The following is a 19,668-nucleotide window of genomic DNA, read 5'->3' as shown; positions in this document are numbered from 1 at the left end:
CTGTAATAAATGTTTCTTTATATTACTGTAATATACGTTTCTTTATATTACTGTAATAAACATTTATTTATATTACTGTAATAAACATTTATCTATATTACTGTGGCTCTGTGTTTGTATCAGTGTGTTCATACATTAACTTTACATTTCAACCCAGGTTACAACAGGGTGAGTTTCTAACTCTTTGCCAACTTTGCAGTATTTTGCTATCTAAGTGTTAATTCTTACCTAGAAGAGTGAGTTAGAAGGATGCTTCTGGATGTCTTAGTGGATGTTCCTATCCTTGAACCTGCAAACCAGCCAACGTGAGGGAACGTCACTCGCCGTGGGAAATCGAAAGCAACAGCCTTTGGCAATACGGGCCCTCTTTGGCGATGGGGAGCCCGGATCGGCAATACGGGCCTCCTTGGTGATGGGAAGCCCGGATCGACTGAAACAGGAGGACAATAGGAATGGTAGCTAGGATCGACTGAAACAGGACCACATTAGGAATGGTAGCTAGGATCAACTGAAACAGGAGGACAATAGGAATGGTAGCTAGGATCGACTGAAACAGGAGGACAATAGGAATGGTAGCTAGGATCGACTGAAACAGGAGGACAATAGGAATGGTAGCTAGGATCGACTGAAACAGGAGGACAATAGGAATGGTAGCTGGGATCGACTGAAACAGGAGGACATTAGGAATGGTAGCTAGGATCGACTGAAACAGGAGGACATTAGGAATGGTAGCTAGGATCGACTGAAACGGGAGGACATTAGGAATGGTAGCCTTGGATCGACTGAAACAGACTGAAACCCTGGCTATCCGTGCATTAAAAAAAACCAAGAAAATTGTGCAATCTGGTTTGCTTAATATAAGACTAAATGTCACAATTTTCTTTTTCATGATTCATATTTTTTACTTTTGATACTTAAGTATATTTAAAACCAAATACTTTTAGACTTATACTTTTAAATACTTTTAAAATACTTTTAGATTACTTTTAGTCATTTTCTATTAAGGTACCTTTACTTTTACTCACCACCTGTCTCTGCTATGGATCCCTGGGACGCAATGCGCACTCCGCTCCCCTAGATGGCGCTGTACATGACTTCCCAATGGCAGAAGTCCTAATGTGTTGTCGTTAGCTACACCGCTGTTTGCTAGTTTGCTGTCGAACGGAGAGGAGGAAAAAATATGACAGGGAAACGAAAAACTAAATCTACTCCTCAGGTATTGTCAGACCCATAAAGATTTTTTTATTTTTTATTGTCGGAGCAATGATAGGATGGTTTTAGCCAGCGAGTTATGTAGCAAGGGGGAATATTTGTCTTGCGTTACAAAACACGGATGGGCCACTATGGCATCTACATGACTGTCTTAACTAGCCAACAAACTAAACGTGTTTTTATTTTTTTTTGCAGTTAGCTTCGGTTATATTACTGTTTTCCCAAGATAGTGTAGCCAGATCATTATATTAGTATAAACTAGCTAACAAGCTGATAACCAAGTTACCGTCCATTGACAGTATTACCATGAGCTTTTTGCAGAGCGAGCTACTCAGGGTAACGTTCATTAGCGCACACCGTAAGCAAAACGATTTGCAACGGGAAAACCAGCGTTTCTTTTTTTGTAATCCAATTCAGCAGGACTCAACGTTTTGGAACATTCAGATAGAAATAGGCAATGTAGAACAAACATGCCTCTGACATGTTAGAATAAGTAATCACATCTTCTTCATTCAAGGCATTTTATATCTGCTACTAAACGTGGCCCCTGTAGTTTCTAATGAATACACCCAGTTATCAAACCACACATCTGTTTACACTAGCTAGTGAATTGAATTTCACCAACAGTTCTTCTTTAGGAGTCAGATTCTGCCGACGGGCAGTTGAAGAAGAAATCCCGGCCGGAGGAGCCAGCGAGACCGACTACTGCTGAGGTACCGGCCAGACTGAGGGAGGAGGTGGAGAGACTCTATAAACTGAGGATGCCTGAAGACTTCTACCTCTTCTGGGACTTCTGCTCCCTGCTCAGCCCCGACAACCCCCGGGGTAGGTTACCCACTCACCCAGCCCTGATAACCCCCGGGGTAGGTTACCCACTCACCCAGTCCTGATAACCCCCTGGGTAGGTTACCCACTCACCCAGCCCCCGGGGTAGGTTACCCACTCACCCAGCCCCGACAACCCCCGGGGTAGGTTACCCACTCACCCAGCCCTGATAACCCCCGGGGTAGGTTACCCACTCACCCAGCCCTGACAACCCCCGGGGTAGGTTACCCACTCACTCACCCACCCACAACCCCCGGGGTAGGTTACCCACTCACCCACAACCAGCCCCGACAACCCCCGGGGTAGGTTACCCACTCACCCACAACCAGCCCTGACAACCCCCGGGGTAGGTTACCCACTCACCCACAACCAGACCCGATAACCCCCGGGGTAGGTTACCCACTCACCCAGCCCCAATAACCCCCGGGGTAGGTTACCCACTCACCCAGCCCCCGGGGTAGTTTACCCACTCACCCAGTCCAACAACCCCATGGGTAGGTTACCCACTCACCCAGTCCAACAACCCCCGGGGTAGGTTACCCACTCACCCAGTCCTGACAACCCCTGGGGTAGGTTACCCCCTCACCCAGTCCTGACAACCCCTGGGGTAGGTTACCCCCTCACCCAGTCCTGACAACCCCTGGGGTAGGTTACCCACTCACCCAGTCCAACAACCCCCGGGGTAGGTTACCCACTCACCCAGTCCTGACAACCCCTGGGGTAGGTTACCCCCTCACCCAGTCCTGACAACCCCTGGGGTAGGTTACCCACTCACCCAGTCCAACAACCCCCGGGGTAGGTTACCCACTCACCCAGTCCTGACAACCCCTGGGGTAGGTTACCCCCTCACCCAGTCCTGACAACCCCTGGGGTAGGTTACCCCCTCACCCAGTCCTGACAACCCCTGGGGTAGGTTACCCACTCACCCAGTCCAACAACCCCCGGGGTAGGTTACCCACTCACCCAGTCCTGACAACCCCTGGGGTAGGTTACCCACTCACCCAGCCCTGACAACCCCTGGGGTAGGTTACCCACTCACCCAGCCCTGACAACCCCTGGGGTAGGTTACCCACTCTCTCAGCCCCGATAACCCCCGGGGTAGGTAAACAACCAGCAAGACTCTAGTCAGTCCTGTCTATAACACTAACCCACAACCAGCATGACTCTAGTCAGTCCTGTCTGTACACTCTGTATCATATTAGCATTCAACAGCCTGAAACACGCTATCTTATTAGCATTCAACAGCCTGAAACACATAGAAACACGCTATCTTATTAGCATTCAACAGCCTGAAACACATAGAAACACGCTATCTTATTAGCATTCAACAGCCTGAAACACTATCTTATTAGCATTCAACACCCTGAAACACTATCCTATTAGCATTCAACAGCCTGAAACACTATCCTATTAGCATTCAACACCCTGAAACACTATCTTATTAGCATTCAACAGCCTGAAACACTATCTTATTAGCATTCAACAGTCTGAAACACTATCCTATTAGCATTCAACAGTCTGAAACACTATCCTATTAGCATTCAACAGTCTGAAACACTATCCTATTAGCATTCAACAGTCTGAAACACTATCCTATTAGCATTCAACACCCTGAAACACTATCCTATTAGCATTCAACAGTCTGAAACACTATCCTATTAGCATTCAACAGCCTGAAACACTATCCTATTAGCATTCAACAGTCTGAAACACTATCTTATTAGCATTCAACAGCCTGAAACACTATCCTATTAGCATTCAACAGCCTGAAACACGCTATTTAAGGATCATATTGACCACATATCATTCCCCTCTCTAGACGCGTTGAAGGAAATCCTGGGTTTGAGGTTGGTTGGCCCGTTTGACATTCTGGCGGAGGCCCACCGTAGCTCAGCCAACCCCCAGCCCAACTACCACCTACACTGGAGGCACTTCTACGACCCTCCGGAGTACCAGACCGTACTGCAAGGGAATGGAGACAACCTGCTACACCTGGGTTACTACAGGTACTGACCATCCTACACCTGTGTTACTACAGGTTGCTACAGGTAGGGGTTACTACAGGTTACTACAGGTAGGGGTTACTACAGGTTACTACAGGTAGGGGTTACTACGGGTTACTACAGGTAGGGGTTACTACGGGTTACTACAGGTAGGGGTTACTACAGGTTACTACAGGTAGGGGTTACTACAGGTTACTACAGGTACTGACCATCCTACACCTGGGTTACTACAGGTTACTACAGGTAGTGGTTACTACAGGTACTGACCATCCAACACCTGGGTTACTACAGGTAATGACCATCCTACACCTGGGTTACTACAGGTAATGACCGTCCTACACCTGGGTTACTACAGGTTACTACAGGTAGGGGTTACTACAGGTACTGACCGTCCTACACCTGGGTTACTACAGGTTACTACAGGTAGGGGTTACTACAGGTACTGACCGTCCTACACCTGGGTTACTACAGGTTACTACAGGTAGGGGTTACTACAGGTACTGACCGTCCTACACCTGGGTTACTACAGGTTACTACAGGTAGGGGTTACTACAGGTACTGACCGTCCTACACCTGGGTTACTACAGGTTACTACAGGTAGGGGTTACTACAGGTACTGACCGTCCTACACCTGGGTTACTACAGGTAATGACCGTCCTACACATGGGAACTACAGGTTACTACAGGTAAGGGTTACTACAGGTTACTACAGGAAGGGGTTACTACAGGTTACTACAGGATGGGGTTACTATAGGATGGGGTTACTCCAGGTAGGGGTTACTCCAGGTAGGGGTTACTATAGGATGGGGTTACTCCAGGAAGGGGTTACTCCAGGTAGGGGTTACTCCAGGTAGGGGTTACTCCAGGTTACTCCAGGTAGGGGTTACTACAGGTTACTCCAGGTAGGGGTTACTACAGGTTACTCCAGGTAGGGGTTACTACAGGAAGGGGTTACTACAGGTAGGGGTTACTACAGGTAGGGGTTACTCCAGGTTACTCCAGGTAGGGGTTACTACAGGTTACTCCAGGTAGGGGTTACTACAGGAAGGGGTTACTACAGGTAGGGGTTACTACAGGTAGGGGTTACTCCAGGTAGGGTTTACTCCAGGTAGGGTTTACTCCAGGTTACTCCAGGTAGGGGTTACTCCAGGTTACTCCAGGTAGGGTTTACTACAGGTTACTCCAGGTAGGGGTTACTCCAGGTAGGGTTTACTCCAGGTAGGGTTTACTCCAGGTTACTCCAGGTAGGGGTTACTCCAGGTTACTCCAGGTAGGGGTTACTACAGGTTACTCCAGGTAGGGTTTACTCCAGGTAGGGGTTACTACAGGTTACTCCAGGTAGGGGTTACTACAGGTAGGGGTTACTACAGGTAGGGGTTACTACAGGTTACTACAGGTAGGGGTTACTACAGGATGGGGTTACTACAGGATGGGGTTACTCCAGGAAGGGGTTACTACAGGAAGGGGTTACTTCAGGAAGGGGTTACTACAGGAAGGGGTTACTTCAGGAAGGGGTTACTACAGGTAATGGTTCATAAATATCTCTCAGTTTCCATCCAAAGTTTTCACTTTTCTTATTACGTTTTCATATCCAGAATAAAAAAACAGCCGGAATGTATTGCTCCCAGAGAGGAACAGCATCCCGTTAGAGAGAGGAACAGCATCCCGTTAGAGAGAGGAACAGCATCCCGTTAGAGAGAGGAACAGCATCCCTTTAGAGAGAGAAACAGCATCCCTTTACAGAGAGGAACAGCATCCCGTTAGAGAGAGGAACAGCATCCCTTTACAGAGAGGAACAGCATCCCTTTAGAGAGAGGAACAGCATCCCGTTACAGAGAGGAACAGCATCCCGTTACAGAGAGGAACAGCATCCCGTTACAGAGAGGAACAGCATCCCTTTACAGAGAGGAACAGCATCCCTTTACAGAGAGGAACAGCATCCCGTTAGAGAGAGGAACAGCATCCCTTTACAGAGAGGAACAGCATCCCTTTAGAGAGAGGAACAGCATCCCGTTACAGAGAGGAACAGCATCCCGTTACAGAGAGGAACAGCATCCCTTTAGAGAGAGGAACAGCATCCCTTTAGAGAGAGGAACAGCATCCCGTTAGAGAGAGGAACAGCATCCCGTTAGAGAGAGGAACAGCATCCCGTTAGAGAGAGGAACAGCATCCCGTTAGAGAGAGGAACAGCATCCCGTTAGAGAGAGGAACAGCATCCCGTTAGAGAGAGGAACAGCATCCCGTTAGAGAGAGGAACAGCATCCCTTTAGAGAGAGGAACAGCATCCCTTTAGAGAGAGGAACAGCATCCCTTTACAGCGAGGAACAGCATCCCTTTAGAGAGAGGAACAGCATCCCTTTACAGAGAGGAACAGCATCCCGTTAGAGAGAGGAACAGCATCCCTTTAGAGAGAGGAACAGCATCCCTTTAGAGAGAGGAACAGCATCCCTTTAGAGAGAGGAACAGCATCCCTTTAGAGAGAGGAACAGCATCCCGTTAGAGAGAGGAACAGCATCCCGTTAGAGAGAGGAACAGCATCCCGTTAGAGAGAGGAACAGCATCCCTTTAGAGAGAGGAACAGCATCCCTTTACAGAGAGGAACAACATCCCTTTACAGAGAGGAACAGCATCCCGTTAGAGAGAGGAACAGCATCCCTTTAGAGAGAGGAACAGCATCCCGTTAGAGAGAGGAACAGCATCCCTTTAGAGAGAGGAACAGCATCCCTTTAGAGAGAGGAACAGCATCCCTTTAGAGAGAGGAACAGCATCCCTTTACAGAGAGGAACAACATCCCTTTAGAGAGAGGAACAGCATCCCTTTAGAGAGAGGAACAGCATCCCTTTAGAGAGAGGAACAGCATCCCTTTAGAGAGAGGAACAGCATCCCTTTACAGAGAGGAACAGCATCCCTTTACAGAGAGGAACAGCATCCCGTTAGAGAGAGGAACAGCATCCCTTTAGAGAGAGAGGAACAGCATCCCTTTAGAGAGAGGAACAGCATCCCTTTAGAGAGAGGAACAGCATCCCTTTAGAGAGAGGAACAGCATCCCTTTAGAGAGAGGAACAGCATCCCGTTAGAGAGAGGAACAGCATCCCTTTACAGAGAGGAACAGCATCCCGTTAGAGAGAGGAACAGCATCCCTTTAGAGAGAGAGGAACAGCATCCCTTTAGAGAGAGGAACAGCATCCCGTTAGAGAGAGGAACAGCATCCCGTTAGAGAGAGGAACAGCATCCCGTTAGAGAGAGGAACAGCATCCCGTTAGAGAGAGGAACAGCATCCCTTTAGAGAGAGGAACAGCATCCCTTTAGAGAGAGGAACAGCATCCCTTTACAGAGAGGAACAGCATCCCTTTAGAGAGAGGAACAGCATCCCGTTAGAGAGAGGAACAGCATCCCTTTAGAGAGAGGAACAGCATCCCGTTAGAGAGAGGAACAGCATCCATTTACAGAGAGGAACAGCATCCCGTTAGAGAGAGGAACAGCATCCCTTTAGAGAGAGGAACAGCATCCCTTTAGAGAGAGGAACAGCATCCCTTTAGAGAGAGGAACAGCATCCCTTTACAGAGAGGAACAACATCCCTTTAGAGAGAGGAACAGCATCCCGTTAGAGAGAGGAACAGCATCCCTTTAGAGAGAGGAACAGCATCCCTTTAGAGAGAGGAACAGCATCCCGTTAGAGAGAGGAACAGCATCCATTTACAGAGGAACAGCATCCCGTTAGAGAGAGGAACAGCATCCCTTTAGAGAGAGAGGAACAGCATCCCTTTAGAGAGAGGAACAGCATCCCTTTACAGAGAGGAACAACATCCCTTTAGAGAGAGGAACAGCATCCCGTTAGAGAGAGGAACAGCATCCCTTTAGAGAGAGAGGAACAGCATCCCGTTAGAGAGAGGAACAGCATCCCGTTAGAGAGAGGAACAGCATCCCGTTAGAGAGAGGAACAGCATCCCGTTAGAGAGAGGAACAGCATCCCTTTACAGAGAGGAACAGCATCCCTTTAGAGAGAGGAACAACGTCACGTTACAGAGAGGAAGAGCATCCCGTTACAACATGGTCATATTAATCTCCACCTCCTGTTTTTCAGAGATAGTCCGGACTCCCTGCCTGTGTTCCTAGGGGAGAATGAAGCCAAGAAGGGCTGTACCATCACGCAGATGGGGGACAACATGTTTGCTGCTGTCCAGTGAGTGTCCTCCATTAACTAACACACGAGGAACACATGGACCATCTAAACTAACACAGCGACAAGAGAATCCACTGGTTGGTGTGGTCATGGGATGTGACAGAGATGGTGTGGTCATGGGATGTGACAGAGATGGTGTGGTCGTGGGATGTGACAGAGATGGTGTGGTCGTGGGATGTGACAGAGTTGGTGTGGTCATGGGATGTGACAGAGATGGTGTGGTCATGGGATGTGGCAGAGATGGTGTGGTCATGGGATGTGACAGAGATGGTGTGGTCATGGGATGTGACAGAGATGGTGTGGTCATGGGATGTGACAGAGATGGTGTGGTCATGGGATGTGACAGAGATGGTGTGGTCATGGGATGGGACAGAGATGGTGTGGTCATGGGATGTGACAGAGATGGTGTGGTCATGGGATGGGACAGAGATGGTGTGGTCATGGGATGTGACAGAGATGGTGTGGTCATGGGATGTGGCAGAGATGGTGTGGTCATGGGATGGGACAGAGATGGTGTGGTCATGGGATGGGACAGAGATGGTGTGGTCATGGGATGGGACAGAGATGGTGTGGTCATGGGATGGGACAGAGATGGTGTGGTCGTGGGATGTGACAGAGTTGGTGTGGTCATGGGATGTGACAGAGATGGTGTGGTCATGGGATGTGGCAGAGATGGTGTGGTCATGGGATGTGACAGAGATGGTGTGGTCATGGGATGTGACAGAGATGGTGTGGTCATGGGATGTGACAGAGATGGTGTGGTCATGGGATGTGACAGAGATGGTGTGGTCATGGGATGGGACAGAGATGGTGTGGTCATGGGATGTGACAGAGATGGTGTGGTCATGGGATGTGACAGAGATGGTGTGGTCATGGGATGTGACAGAGATGACTCACATTGCTTATCAAGACTTATTCTCTTTTTCTCTCTCTCTCTCCCTTTTCTCTCTCCCTTTTTACCTCTCTCCTCCCTCATTTTCCCCCCCGCTCTCTCCTCCCTCACCCCCCCTGCTCTCTCCTCCCTCACCCCCCCCCGCTCTCTCCTCCCTCACCCCCCCCCCCACTCTCCTCCCTCATCCCCCCATATGCTCTCTCCTCCCTCACCTCCCCCCCTGCTCTCTCCTCCCTCACCTCCCCCCCTGCTCTCTCCTCCCTCACCCCCCCTGCTCTCTCTCCTCCCTCACTCCCCCTGCTCTCTCCTCCCTCACCCACCCTGCTCTCTCCTCCCTCACCGTCCCCTTCGCTCTCTCCTCCCTCACTGTCCCGTCTCTCTCCTATCTCTGCCCAAACTCTCCCTCCTTCTCCATCTCTCCCTCCTCTTCTCTTTCCTTCAGTCTGTTTCTGGGGAGGAAGAGGAAGGAGAGGGGCGGGCGTAAGGAAGGGGGCAAGGCTCTGGATAACCTGGAGGAGGAGTTAAGAGAGAGGGCGGAGTCTCTGGGCTTTTCCCTGGAGCAGAAGACCAAAGGCATGAAGCAGAGAGACAAGAAGGTAACACCCCGTACTGAGACGGTAACGCCCCGTACTGAGACGGTAACACCCCGTACTGAGACGGTACTAGATGGTAACACCCCGTACTGAGACGGTACTAGAAGGTAACACCCCGTACTGAGACGGTAACACACTGTACTGAGACGGTAACACCCCGTACTGAGACGGTAACACCTCGTACTGAGACGGTAACACCCCGTACTGAGACGGTAACACCCCGTACTGAGACGGTAACACCCCGTACTGAGACGGTAACACCCCGTACTGAGACGGTAACACCCCGTACCAAGACGGTACTAGAAGGTAACACCCCGTACTGAGACGGTAACACACTGTACTGAGACGGTAACACCCCGTACCGAGACGGTACTAGAAGGTAACACCCCGTACTGAGACGGTAACACCCCGTACTGAGACGGTAACACCCCGTACTGAGACGGTAACACCCCGTACTGAGACGGTAACACCCCGTACTGAGACGGTAACACCCCGTACTGAGACGGTAACACCCCGTACTGAGACGGTAACACCCCGTACTGAGACGGTACTAGACGGTAACACCCCGTACTGAGACGGTACTAGACAGTACCACACCGTACTGAGACGGTACTAGACGGTAACACCACTTACTGAGACGGTACTAGAAGGTAACACACCATACTGAGACGGTACTAGATGGTAACACCCCGTACTGAGACGGTAACACACCGTACTGAGACGGTACTAGAAGGTAACACCCCGTACTGAGACGGTAACACACTGTACTGAGACGGTACTAGAAGGTAACACCCCGTACTGAGACGGTACTAGAAGGTAACAAACCGTACTGAGACGGTAACACCCCGTACTGAGACGGTAACACCCCGTACTGAGACGGTACTAGACGGTAACCCCCCGTACTGAGACGGTACTAGAAGGTAACAAACCGTACTGAGACGGTAACACCCCGTACTGAGACGGTAACACCCCGTACTGAGACGGTAACACCCCGTACTGAGACGGTAACACCCCGTACTGAGACGGTAACACCCCGTACTGAGTTGGTAACACCCCGTACTGAGACGGTAACACCCCGTACTGAGACGGTAACACCCCGTACTGAGACGGTATCACCCCGTACTGAGACGGTACTAGAAGATAACACCCCATACTGAGACAGTACTAGAAGGTAACACCCCGTACTGAGACGGTACTAGAAGGTAACACTCCGTACTGAGACGGTACTAGAAGGTAACACCCCGTACTGAGACGGTAACACCCCGTACTGAGTTGGTAACACCCCGTACTGAGACGGTAACACCCCGTACTGAGACGGTAACACCCCGTACTGAGACGGTAACACCCCGTACTGAGACGGTAACACCCCGTACTGAGTTGGTAACACCCCGTACTGAGACGGTAACACCCCGTACTGAGTTGGTAACACCCCGTACTGAGACGGTAACACCCCGTACTGAGACGGTAACACCCCGTACTGAGACGGTAACACCCCGTACTGAGACGGTAACACCCCGTACTGAGACGGTAACACCCCGTACTGAGACGGTAACACCCCGTACTGAGTTGGTAACACCCCGTACTGAGACGGTAACACCCCGTACTGAGACGGTAACACCCCGTACTGAGACGGTATCACCCCGTACTGAGACGGTAACACCCCGTACTGAGACGGTACTAGAAGGTAACACTCCGTACTGAGACGGTACTAGAAGGTAACACCCCGTACTGAGACGGTACTAGAAGGTAACACCCCGTACTGAGACGGTAACACACCGTACTGAGACGGTACTAGAAGGTAACACCCCGTACTGAGACGGTAACACACCGTACTGAGACGGTACTAGACGGTAACACCCCGTACTGAGACGGTACTCGAAGGTAACACCCCGTACTGAGACGGTACTAGAAGGTAACACCCCGTACTGAGACGGTAACACACCGTACTGAGACGGTACTAGAAGGTAACACCCCGTACTGAGACGGTAACACACCGTACTGAGACGGTACTAGACGGTAACACCCCGTACTGAGACGGTACTCGAAGGTAACACCCCTTACTGAGACGGTACTAGAAGGTAACACCCCGTACTGAGACGGTAACACCCCGTACTGAGACGGTACTAGACGGTAACACCCCGTACTGAGACGGTAACACCCCGTACTGAGACGGTACTAGATGGTAACACCCCGTACTGAGACGGTACTAGACGGTAACACCCCGTACTGAGACGGTAACACCCCGTACTGAGACGGTAACACCCCGTACTGAGACAGTAACACCCCGTACTGAGACGGTAACACCCCGTACTGAGACGGTAACACCCCGTACTGAGACGGTAACACCCCGTACTGAGTTGGTAACACCCCGTACTGAGACGGTAACACCCCGTACTGAGACGGTAACACCCCGTACAGAGACGGTATCACCCCGTACTGAGTTGGTAACACCCCGTACTGAGACGGTAACACCCCGTACTGAGACGGTAACACCCCGTACTGAGACGGTAACACCCCGTACTGAGACGGTAACACCCCGTACTGAGACGGTATCACCCCGTACTGAGACGGTAACACCCCGTACTGAGACGGTACTAGAAGGTAACACTCCGTACTGAGACGGTACTAGAAGGTAACACCCCGTACTGAGACGGTACTAGAAGGTAACACCCCGTACTGAGACGGTAACACACCGTACTGAGACGGTACTAGAAGGTAACACCCCGTACTGAGACGGTAACACACCGTACTGAGACGGTACTAGACGGTAACACCCCGTACTGAGACGGTACTCGAAGGTAACACCCCGTACTGAGACGGTACTAGAAGGTAACACCCCGTACTGAGACGGTAACACACCGTACTGAGACGGTACTAGAAGGTAACACCCCGTACTGAGACGGTAACACACCGTACTGAGACGGTACTAGACGGTAACACCCCGTACTGAGACGGTACTCGAAGGTAACACCCCTTACTGAGACGGTACTAGAAGGTAACACCCCGTACTGAGACGGTAACACCCCGTACTGAGACGGTACTAGACGGTAACACCCCGTACTGAGACGGTAACACCCCGTACTGAGACGGTACTAGATGGTAACACCCCGTACTGAGACGGTACTAGATGGTAACACCCCGTACTGAGACGGTAACACACCGTACTGAGACGGTACTAGAAGGTAACACCCCGTACTGAGACGGTACTAGAAGGTAACACCCCGTACTGAGACGGTACTAGACGGTAACACCCCGTACTGAGACGGTAACACCCCGTACTGAGACGGTAACACCCCGTACTGAGACGGTAACTGAGACGGTACTAGAAGGTAACACACCGTACTGAGACGGTAACACACCGTACTGAGACGGTAACACACCGTACTGAGACGGTACTAGAAGGTAACACCCCGTACTGAGACGGTACTAGAAGGTAACACCCCGTACTGAGACGGTACTAGATGGTAACACCCCGTACTGAGACGGTACTAGATGGTAACACCCCGTACTGAGACGGTAACACCCCGTACTGAGACGGTAACAACCCGTACTGAGACGGTAACACCCCGTACTGAGACGGTACTAGACAGTAACACCCCGTACTGAGACGGTACTAGACGGTAACACCCCGTACTGAGACGGTACTAGAAGGTAACACCCCGTACTGAGACGGTACTAGATGGTAACACCCCGTACTGAGACGGTACTAGATGGTAACACCCCGTACTGAGACGGTACTAGAAGGTAACACCCCGTACTGAGACGGTACTAGAAGGTAACACACCGTACTGAGACGGTACTAGAAGGTAACACCCCGTACTGAGACGGTACTAGATGGTAACACCCCGTACTGAGACGGTACTAGATGGTAACACCCCGTACTGAGACGGTACTAGACGGTAACACCCCGTACTGAGACGGTAACACCCCGTACTGAGACGGTAACACCCCGTACTGAGACGGTAACACCCCGTACTGAGACGGTAACACCCCGTACTGAGACGGTACTAGACAGTAACACCCCGTACTGAGACGGTACTAGACGGTAACACCCCGTACTGAGACGGCAACACCCCGTACTGAGACGGTAACACCCCGTACTGAGACGGTACTAGACGGTAACACCCCGTACTGAGACGGTACTAGAAGGTGACAGTCTAACCGCCCCCTGTCCATGTCCAGGTTGTCACCAAGACGTTCCATGGAGCCGGCCTGGTGGTTCCTGTTGATCAGAATGATGTTGGTTACCGGGAGCTGCCGGAGACAGACGGTAAGACTCTGCAACACTCTAGAACACTCTAGAACAGTGGCAACTAGGTTTGGTCTCGGGCCAATGTCTTTGGTAGCTCAGTGGGCCAGAACATAATTAGTTTATAATATAAACCCACTGCAAAGGCCTACACTACAAGTAGAACACTCTAGAACCACTTGAATACTCCAGAACACTCCAGAACACTGTAGAATACTCTAGAACCACTCAGATACTCCAGAACACTGTAGAATACTCTAGAACCACTAGAATACTCCAGAACACTGTAGAATACTCTAGAACCACTCAGATACTCCAGAACACTGTAGAATACTCTAGAACCACTCAGATACTCCAGAACACTGTAGAATACTCTAGAACCACTAGAATACTCCAGAACACTGTAGAATACTCTAGAACCACTCAGATACTCCAGAACACTCTAGAATACTGTAGAACCACTAGAATACTCCAGAACACTCTAGAATACTGTAGAACCACTAGAATACTCCAGAACAGGTTTCAGAAACACGTTCCAAATAGATGTTATTCACACTATGTAATGTCCCCCCCCCCCCCCCACCTCTCCTCTCCCCCCGATTTACTATATCTCGTGTGTGTGTGTGTGTGTGTGTGTGTGTGTGTGTGTGTGTGTGTGTGTGTGTGTGTGTGTGTAGCGAGTATGAAGAGGCTGTGTAAGGCTATAGCCGAGGCCAGGTGTGATGAAGACAGGATGAAGGCTTTCGGCCCGCTGCAGGAGATGATCACCTTCGTCCAGTTCGCTAACGACGAGTGTGACTACGGCATGGGGCTGGAGCTGGGCATAGACCTCTTCTGTTACGGTTCACAGGTACACACACACACACACACACACACCTCAACACACGGGGCTGGAGCTGGGCATAGACCTCTTCTGTTACGGTTCACAGGTACACACACACACACACACACACACACACACACACACACACACACACACACACACGGGGCTGGAGCTGGGCATAGACCTCTTCTGTTACGGTTCACAGGTACACACACACACACACACACACGCACACACACACACACACGGGGCTGGAGCTGGGCATAGACCTCTTCTGTTACGGTTCACAGGTACACACACACACACACACACACACACACACACACACACGGGGCTGGAGCTGGGCATAGACCTCTTCTGTTACGGTTCACAGGTACACACACACACACACACACACACACACACCTCAACACACGGGGCTGGAGCTGGGCATAGACCTCTTCTGTTACGGTTCACAGGTACACACACACACACACACACACACACCTCAACACACACACCTCAACACACGGGGCTGGAGCTGGGCATAGACCTCTTCTGTTACGGTTCACAGGTACACACACACACACACACACACACACACACACACACACACACACACACACACACACCTCAACACACGGGGCTGGAGCTGGGCATAGACCTCTTCTGTTACGGATCACACACACACACACACACACACATACACACACACACACACACACACACACACACACCTCACCAACAGACATTACCACTATGGTGTAGATCTCAGTGTAGAGCCACCAACAGACATTAACAGACATCTTCCATTGTGTGTCTCTCTGATTCAGTTTCCTGTCTTCCATTGTGTGTCTCTCTGATTCAGTTTCCTGTCTTCCATTGTGTGTCTGTGACTCAGTTTCCTGTCTTCCATTGTGTGTCTGTGACTCAGTTTCCTGTCTTCCATTGTGTGTCTCTCTGATTCAGTTTCCTGTCTTCCATTGTGTGTCTGTGACTCAGTTTCCTGTCTTCCATTGTGTGTCTCTCTGATTCAGTTTCCTGTCTTCCATTGTGTGTCTGTCTGACTCTGTTTCCTGTCTTCCATTGTGTGTCTGTGACTCAGTTTCCTGTCTTCCATTGTGTGTCTGTCTGATCTCTGTTTCCTGTCTTCCATTGTGTGTCTGTGACTCAGTTTCCTGTCTTCCATTGTGTGTCTGTCTGATTCTGTTTCCTGTCTTCCATTGTGTCTGTCTGATTTTGTTTCCTGTCTTCCATTGTGTGTCTGACTCAGTTTCCTGTCTTCCATTGTGTGTCTGTCTGATTCTGTTTCCTGTCTTCCATTGTGTGTCTGTCTGACTCTCTGTTTCCTGTCTTCCATTGTGTGTCTGTCTGACTCTCTGTTTCCTGTCTTCCATTGTGTGTCTGTCTGATTCTGTTTCCTGTCTTCCATTGTGTGTCTGTCTGACTCTCTGTTTCCTGTCTTCCATTGTGTGTCTGTCTGATTCTGTTTCCTGTCTTCCATTGTGTGTCTGTCTGACTCTCTGTTTCCTCTGTCCCCCAGTACTTCTATAAGGTGATCAGACAACTGCTGCCCATGGCCTACAGCCTGCTGAAGAGGGGCCTGTTTGGAGAGATCCTGGAGGCTCACCTCTCCAGACGCTCCCACGACAACCTGGACCAACTCAGCTCAGCCTGAGGAATACCACGGGAGAGGAGGAAGAGAGAGAAGAAGAGGGATGGATTGTTGTCAGCTCTGACCACTGTGTGTTTTTATGAGTCTTGTTGTGGTGCTGCTGTTGAATGGTACCAGGGGCGTCTCTCTCTGTGTGAATATGTGGAATAAAGGATTATATTTCTAAGAGATTGTCTGTTACTACGTCCTGCTGTCTGTCTGTTACTAGGTACTGACTGTCTGTCTGTTACTAGGTCCTGTCTGTCTGTCTGTCTGTTACTACGTCCTGCTGTCTGTCTGTTACCACGTCCTGCTGTCTGTCTGTTACTAGGTCCTGCTGTCTGTCTGTTACTACGTCCTGCTGTCTGTCTGTTACTAGGTCCTGACTGTCTGTCTGTTACTAGGTCCTGACTGTCTGTCTGTTACTAGGTACTGACTGTCTGTCTGTTACTACGTCCTGCTGTCTGTCTGTTACTACGTCCTGCTGTCTGTCTGTTACTAGGTACTGACTGTCTGTCTGTTACCACGTCCTGCTGTCTGTCTGTTACTAGGTCCTGTCTGTCTGTTACTACGTCCTGCTGTCTGTCTGTTACTAGGTCCTGTCTGTCTGTCTGTTACTAGGTACTGACTGTCTGTCTGTTACTACGTCCTGCTGTCTGTCTGTTACTAGGTACTGACTGTCTGTCTGTTACCACGTCCTGCTGTCTGTCTGTTACTAGGTCCTGTCTGTCTGTTACTACGTCCTGCTGTCTGTCTGTTACTAGGTCCTGTCTGTCTGTTACTACGTCCTGACTGTCTGTCTGTTACTAGGTCCTGACTGTCTGTCTGTTACCACGTCCTGCTGTCTGTCTGTTACTAGGTACTGACTGTCTGTCTGTTACTACGTCCTGTCTGTCTGTTACTACGTCCTGCTGTCTGTCTTTTACCACGTCCTGCTGTCTGTCTGTTACTAGGTCCTGCTGTCTGTCTGTTACTAGGTCCTGTCTGTCTGTTACTAGGTACTGACTGTCTGTCTGTTACCACGTCCTGCTGTCTGTCTGTTACTAGGTCCTGCTGTCTGTCTGTTACTAGGTCCTGCTGTCTCTCTGTTACCACGTCCTGCTGTCTGTCTGTTACTAGGTCCTGCTGTCTGTCTGTTACCACGTCTTGCTGTCTGTCTGTCTGTCTGTCTGTTACTACGTCCTGCTGTCTGTCTGTTACTAGGTACTGACTGTCTGTTACTAGGTCCTGTCTGTCACCACGTCCTGCTGTCTGTCTGTTACTAGGTCCTGCTGTCTGTCTGACTGTCTGTCTGTCTGTCTGTTACTAGGTCCTGTCTGTCTGTCTTTTACTACGTCCTGCTGTCTGTCTGTTACTAGGTCCTGTCTGTCTGTCTGTAATTAGGTCCTGTCTGACTTTACTAGGTCCTGTCTGTCTGTCTGTCTGTCTGTAATTATGTCCTGTCTGTCTGTCTTTTACTACGTCCTGCTGTCTGTCTGTCTGACTTTATTAGGTCCTGTTGTCTGTTTGTCTGTTATTAAGGGTGCATCTCAATAGACTAACTTGGTCTCCTAGGGGTGCATCTCAATAGACTAGCTTAGTCTCCTAGGGGTGCATCTCAATAGACTAGCTTGGTCTCCTAGGGGTGCATCTCAATAGACTAACTTGGTCTCCTAGGGGTGCATCTCAATAGACTAGCTTGGTCTCCTAGGGGTGCATCTCAATAGACTAACTTGGTCTCCTAGGGGTGCATCTCAATAGACTAACTTGGTCTCCTAGGGGTGCATCTCAATAGACTAGCTTGGTCTCCTAGGTGGACATCTCAATAGACTAGCTTGGTCTCCTAGGGGTGCATCTCAATAGACTAGCTTGGTCTCCTAGGTGGACATCTCAATAGACTAGCTTAGTCTCCTAGGGGTGCATCTCAATAGACTAACTTGGTCTCCTAGGGGTGCATCTCAATAGACTAACTTGGTCTCCTAGGGGTGCATCTCAATAGACTAACTTGGTCTCCTAGGGGTGCATCTCAATAGACTAGCTTGGTCTCCTAGGTGGACATCTCAATAGACTAGCTTAGTCTCCTAGGGGTGCATCTCAATAGACTAACTTGGTCTCCTAGGGGTGCATCTCAATAGACTAACTTGGTCTCCTAGGGGTGCATCTCAATAGACTAACTTGGTCTCCTAGGGGTGCATCTCAATAGACTAACTTGGTCTCCTAGGGGTGCATCTCAATAGACTAACTTGGTCTCCTAGGCGTGCATCTCAATAGACTAACTTGGTCTCCTAGGGGTGCATCTCAATAGACTAGCTTGGTCTCCTAGGTGGACATCTCAATGGACTAGCTTGGTCTCCTAGGTGGACATCTCAATAGTCTAGCTTGGTCTCCTAGGGGTGCATCTCAATAGACTAGCTTGGTCTCCTAGGTGGACATCTCATTAGTCCTTGTGTCTTGTCATGAATCTGAGGGTTTGGTTGTCGATATCATAAATGGGAAGAATCTCAATTGCATTTCCTTGGCTCCTTGCTTCTTCAAAACCCATTGGATGAGGAGGTCATCCCCTTTTCTGGAGAACTTCCTTCCTGTTGGCCTAACCTTGTTCCTGGAGAGAGACCATCCGGTTGGCCCAACCCTGTTCCTGGATATCTACCCTCCTATTGGTCCAACCCTGTTCCTGGATATCTACCCTCCTGTTGGTCCAACCTTGTTCCTGGAGATCTTACCCTCCTGTTGGTCCAACCCTGTTCCTGGAGATCTACCCTCCTGTTGGTCCAACCCTGTTCCTGGAGATCTACCCTCCTAATGGTCCAACCCTGTTCCTGGACAGAGACCCTCCTGTTGGTCCAACCTTGTTCCTGGAGAGAGACCCTCCTGTTGGCCCAACCCTGTTCCTGGAGAGAGACCCTCCTGTTGGTCCAACCTTGTTCCCGGAGAGCTACCCTCCTGTTGGTCCCTAGAGGCCGGTAGCCTTCCAGGAACAATGTTCTAGTGCTGGTGTAGTAGATGTAGGTAATTATATCTATGAGCTCCATTAAATCACATCCGCTTTAGAAAAGATTTGCATTATACCTGAGGCGGACATTGCCATTGGCTGCACGGTGTCGAATTAAGAGAGATCCCATGCAGCCTTGTTCCTCCCCAATGTCCAATCTCTAGACAACAAGGTGGAAGAATTTAGGGCACGAGTTGCCTTCCAGAGAGACATCAGAGATGGTAACATTCTATGTTTCATGGAAATATGGCTCACTCGGGATACGTTATCAGAGTCGGTACAGC

General features: G+C 50.0%; 1 protein-coding gene across 1 annotated transcript; it reads left to right on the top strand.

Moving 5' to 3' along the window:
* Positions 1-1,109: 1,109 nt before the first annotated feature.
* Positions 1,110-16,595, top strand: LOC139419743 (histone PARylation factor 1-like). The gene is made up of 8 exons (XM_071169737.1): positions 1,110-1,216; positions 1,851-2,037; positions 3,857-4,043; positions 8,125-8,223; positions 9,558-9,711; positions 13,891-13,978; positions 14,635-14,807; positions 16,303-16,595. The coding sequence occupies exons 1-8, from the start codon at positions 1,181-1,183 to the stop codon at positions 16,435-16,437; spliced, it is 1,059 nt and encodes a 352-aa protein (XP_071025838.1). The 5' UTR covers positions 1,110-1,180; the 3' UTR covers positions 16,438-16,595.
* Positions 16,596-19,668: the final 3,073 nt, after the last annotated feature.

The sequence above is a fragment of the Oncorhynchus clarkii genome, chromosome 10, assembly GCF_045791955.1.
Source record: "Oncorhynchus clarkii lewisi isolate Uvic-CL-2024 chromosome 10, UVic_Ocla_1.0, whole genome shotgun sequence".
NCBI lineage: Eukaryota > Metazoa > Chordata > Actinopteri > Salmoniformes > Salmonidae > Oncorhynchus > Oncorhynchus clarkii.
The sequence above is the reverse complement of the archived record's forward strand: the minus strand, read 5'-3'. Positions and strand labels throughout refer to the sequence as shown.

Excerpts from the sequence above, each read along its gene's own strand:
- LOC139419743 (XM_071169737.1), top strand. The coding sequence starts at position 1,181 with ATGACAGGGAAACGAAAAACTAAATCTACTCCTCAG. Across the intron at positions 8,224-9,557 it reads AACATGTTTGCTGCTGTCCA|TCTGTTTCTGGGGAGGAAGA; the intron begins GTGAGTGTCCTC and ends TCTTTCCTTCAG. Across the intron at positions 14,808-16,302 it reads TCTTCTGTTACGGTTCACAG|TACTTCTATAAGGTGATCAG; the intron begins GTACACACACAC and ends TCTGTCCCCCAG.